This window comes from Antrostomus carolinensis, unplaced genomic scaffold (genome assembly GCF_000700745.2).
Source record: "Antrostomus carolinensis isolate BGI_N321 unplaced genomic scaffold, ASM70074v2 scaffold14364, whole genome shotgun sequence".
NCBI lineage: Eukaryota > Metazoa > Chordata > Aves > Caprimulgiformes > Caprimulgidae > Antrostomus > Antrostomus carolinensis.
Window position 1 is genome coordinate 28,559 of NW_010312920.1, and position 3,712 is coordinate 32,270.

At 36.0% G+C, this 3,712-nt stretch overlaps 1 protein-coding gene across 1 annotated transcript in view; it reads left to right on the plus strand.

The window, feature by feature from the left end:
• TSGA10 (testis specific 10) overlaps nucleotides 1–554 on the plus strand; it is a gene marked incomplete at its 3' end in the record, with an annotated part of 25,009 nt that extends 24,455 nt beyond the window's left edge. Inside the window, 1 exon segment of the mRNA XM_029084790.1 lies at nucleotides 419–554. Coding sequence (XP_028940623.1) covers nucleotides 419–554 — 136 coding nt within the window.
• Nucleotides 555–3,712: the final 3,158 nt, after the last annotated feature.

Genomic DNA, 3,712 nt, shown 5'->3' on the forward strand with positions numbered 1-3,712 from the left:
TGGCAGGGGGGTTGGAACTAGATGATCTTTAAGGTCCCTTCCAACCCAAACCATTCTATAATTGCTGATTTTAGTGATTGTCCTTATGTTGGAAACTTACGAATAACCTTAAAATAAATCTCCCTGGAGATTTTTACAATTTTTAGAGTTTAACCTGCAGCAACCATGGCTAGCTTCTGTCTTTTAGGGAAAATAGAGTCAATGGATATGTAGAACTAAATCTGAGTAAGGGAGTAATACAGAGAGGGTCACTAATCTATCTTTCAGAGAGGTATATGATGAACACAACGTCTCCTTTTAAAATAAAACAAAAAAGCTGACAACCTTAAATAGTAAAAAAAAAATTATAGTGACTGTGAGATAATTTTGATGATTTTTGAAAAGTGCTTAGTCTCACTGTAAAATAACGTTTATTTAGGGAATGTGCTGTACAGGAGCTTCGACACCAGAATCATACAATCTCCTATCAGTTAAGCTCTACATTGAGAACATCATCACCTGAACATTCCCAGAATTCATCCCCCAATTTGTTTCTGAACTGATCCCTGGAAGGGGTAAGTGATTGAACAACACTGAAGTTCCAAACTCTGGTGTGGGGGGAAAGAGATGAATTTTGATATTTCATGTTGAAATATTGGCTGAATTCCATGGAATTGCATTGCTCCAAGAGAAGTTACAAGAAGATTCAGGACCACAATCTTTTGATGATACTCCTTTTATTTTGTTTTATTGAGCTGTATAAAAATTATATGGTTAATAGCAATTACTTGCACCAGGATGCTATAGTCATAAATTCTTAACACAGTAATAGAAATAATGCTACAGAAAACCTCTACTGGACTTGCCACCATTTTGTGCAGGTGTAAATGTAAATATTTTTATTTTTCTTACCGCAAAGCTCTTAACTGTCCAGCCTTTCTCCTTCTAAGAGTTTTCAGAATAGTTTTAACTATTCTGCATTTTTTAATGAGAAACATAAATGCATTCTAAAAGTCTTCAAGCACTTGTAACCCTGAGGAGGAGCAAGCCCAGCTTTCCTTTTAACAATCAGTGAAATGGAGCCTCCACAATATGCAGCTACTCCCCTGTCACTTTCAGTCTCAGCTTAGTTTCATATTTGGTGGCTGCGTGCTTGTTGCATCACACTGTTTTGGTAGATTTATGGCAGCATGCATTAAAAAAAAATTGCCAGTCGAAGGGGGAAAAGTCTCAATTCATGACTTGCAAGGAAATAATTTCTGCGTCTGAGATGTACCTCCAAGATGACCTTTGTTAATGCTTTGTTAACTAAGATTATTACCTTTGGCACTTGATTAATCTTTGTTGTCAAAAGCTCCTCTAAGTACATAGATCTGGAGAATACGAGACAAGTTTCCTCGGGTCAGTGAGCTGGTTACTGGTGCCCTTAGTGGGAAAACACAGCTGTGCAAGGCAGTGATTTTGTAGCTATTGCCCGTCCTTGACAGCAAGTACAGGGAGTCTTCATTCCTCTGATGGAACCACGTCTACTCCTCCTTAGTCTGAGTACAGCATGGCTCTTAACTTTGTTGAAATAAGCATTGTATCATTTGGAACAGTTTAATTTACTATTAATTACCATAACACTTCCTTCTGTTTTTGATACTGCATAAAGAAAAGATCCATGTAGTTACCACACTAACGATTACTTGCTTCTTCTATTTGTATCACTCCCTTTTCAGGGTGATAGAATTCCTTTCTAATTAGTAAACTTCTGGCTAAATACCAAGTCAAGACTAATCTTCGACAAACTAGATTATGAATTCAACTCCTTTCTTGTTTGCTTTTTGGGTTTTGTGAGGGGTTTTTGTTGTTTTGTTTTGGTTTTTTTTTTCTCCTGGCTGGCCTTACATGGCATGATCTGCTTTTGCACATTCCTAGGGAACAATGAGTTTAAGTAAGGACTGTAAATGAAATATGTGAGCCAGGTATAAATACTTTGTTTGCTTAAAATCTTCGGCTGGTTTAAGCTAAATCTCTCTCAATTAAATCAATGTAGCTTTTGAGTGCAAATGAACTCATTTTTTTTCTGCTTAATTATTTTCCATTTCTGAGTGCTCAAGATACTAATATATTCATAACTTTTTTCCTCATCCAGCTCTTTGTTATACTTTCTTTGGCTAAGTGGGAAGAACTAGGGTTGCTCCAGATTTATTTATAGTAAATGGTTTGGGATTGTTCTCATTAAAAAAACCTGTGCAATGAACATTCAAACTTTGGCAGTCTGTGCTATGTTTTAAAAGCTTAACTGGAAAGAATTTATCAGGTTTGTGTAGTGCAGTGATACAGTGATGAATAAAATAGCCTGTTTGATAAGGCTCTCCTGAGGTAGAGCAGAGATCTGAATTTGGATCTGTCTGCTTTGCATAAGTGATTTACATCATCTGATTTACCTATGTCTGGGTAAGTGCTCATGGGTGAGTGCTCTAATGTCCATAATACTAAAGTTCTTGATAAATTTTATGTCAAGAACTTAGTCTGTATCAAGAAAAAGACAGAATAGTAGAAGTGTCCAAAATACTTATGAATGGTGAAATCATTTCTCTCTCGGCTAACTCTAGAAAGATTCAGAAAAATTCTTTGAGACCAGAATGAAAGAAAAAACAATGTAAAATATGGCCTCCCAGAGAGTAAAAGCAAAAATATTAATGCAAATATTTGGGTGCCGTTATCAGCAGAATCACAGAATTAAGATTTTTAAAACAGATATATGGGGAATTGATGAAACATGATTTAGGTGTAAGTTCCTGTTGGATTTAAAGCAGAATAATACTAGAAATAGTTCTCCTGGAGGTGAAATTTCATTTTTCAATTGCTTGAAGACAGGTTAGCAGGGATTGAAAAAGACATTGTAGAAACAAGTACTCATTGGGAGATAGGCTTCTCCCTCAGCTGATGTCTGACTGCAGTACATGAAGTATAAGCAGTGCTGGAATCACCATTAATGCCCTTCCTCCTCTCCAGTCTTTTGGTGCTGTTTGAGCAGACAGGCTCTGATGGGAGATGAGACACAGTCACCTTTTTATTTTATTGAGAATGTCATACCTGAAGCAAATTACAGTAACTTTTTCTTATTCTTCTATCTTTCTCTGTCTGTAATGCACCATACTCCTTGTTTCGGTAAAGTGAAAAGAATGTGCCTTGTAGTTTGTCTTGCAGACCTAGTGGGAAAGATCTCTTCTGTCTGATTTTCCCAAGTAATAGGAGTCGAAAGCTTGCCTTTCACTTCAAAGAGCATTATAGCACTTTTGTACAATAAAATCTAATCTGAATTGACTGTTGAAAAGACTATGAAGTCTGCTCAAAGTCCTTTCAGAATCAAAACCTTAAAATTTTGAACATGGAAACAGATGAGTGTATTTCTGTATTCACTGAACATAAAACAAATTAGATTTCTTTTTTTTTCTTTCCAGGAATTCTTGTTTCAAGGACTTATAATGTTATATTCACCATGGCTTATGAAGACTCTGCACACCATCTGAAGAGTTCAAGTTTAATGCTCATTTAATTACAATTTTTCCCTGCTGAAGGAGCTTCCTCTCCCAGCTCGTGTTATTGTGTGAGACAGCCCATCTCAGTAAAAGAAAACGCAAGTTCCACTGATTTTATTGACGGTGTGCTTTATTTTTGAAGTGTGCATAATTTTAAAAGGTTATTGATATAACTGAGAAAAGGGAAAGAAAATAACAATATG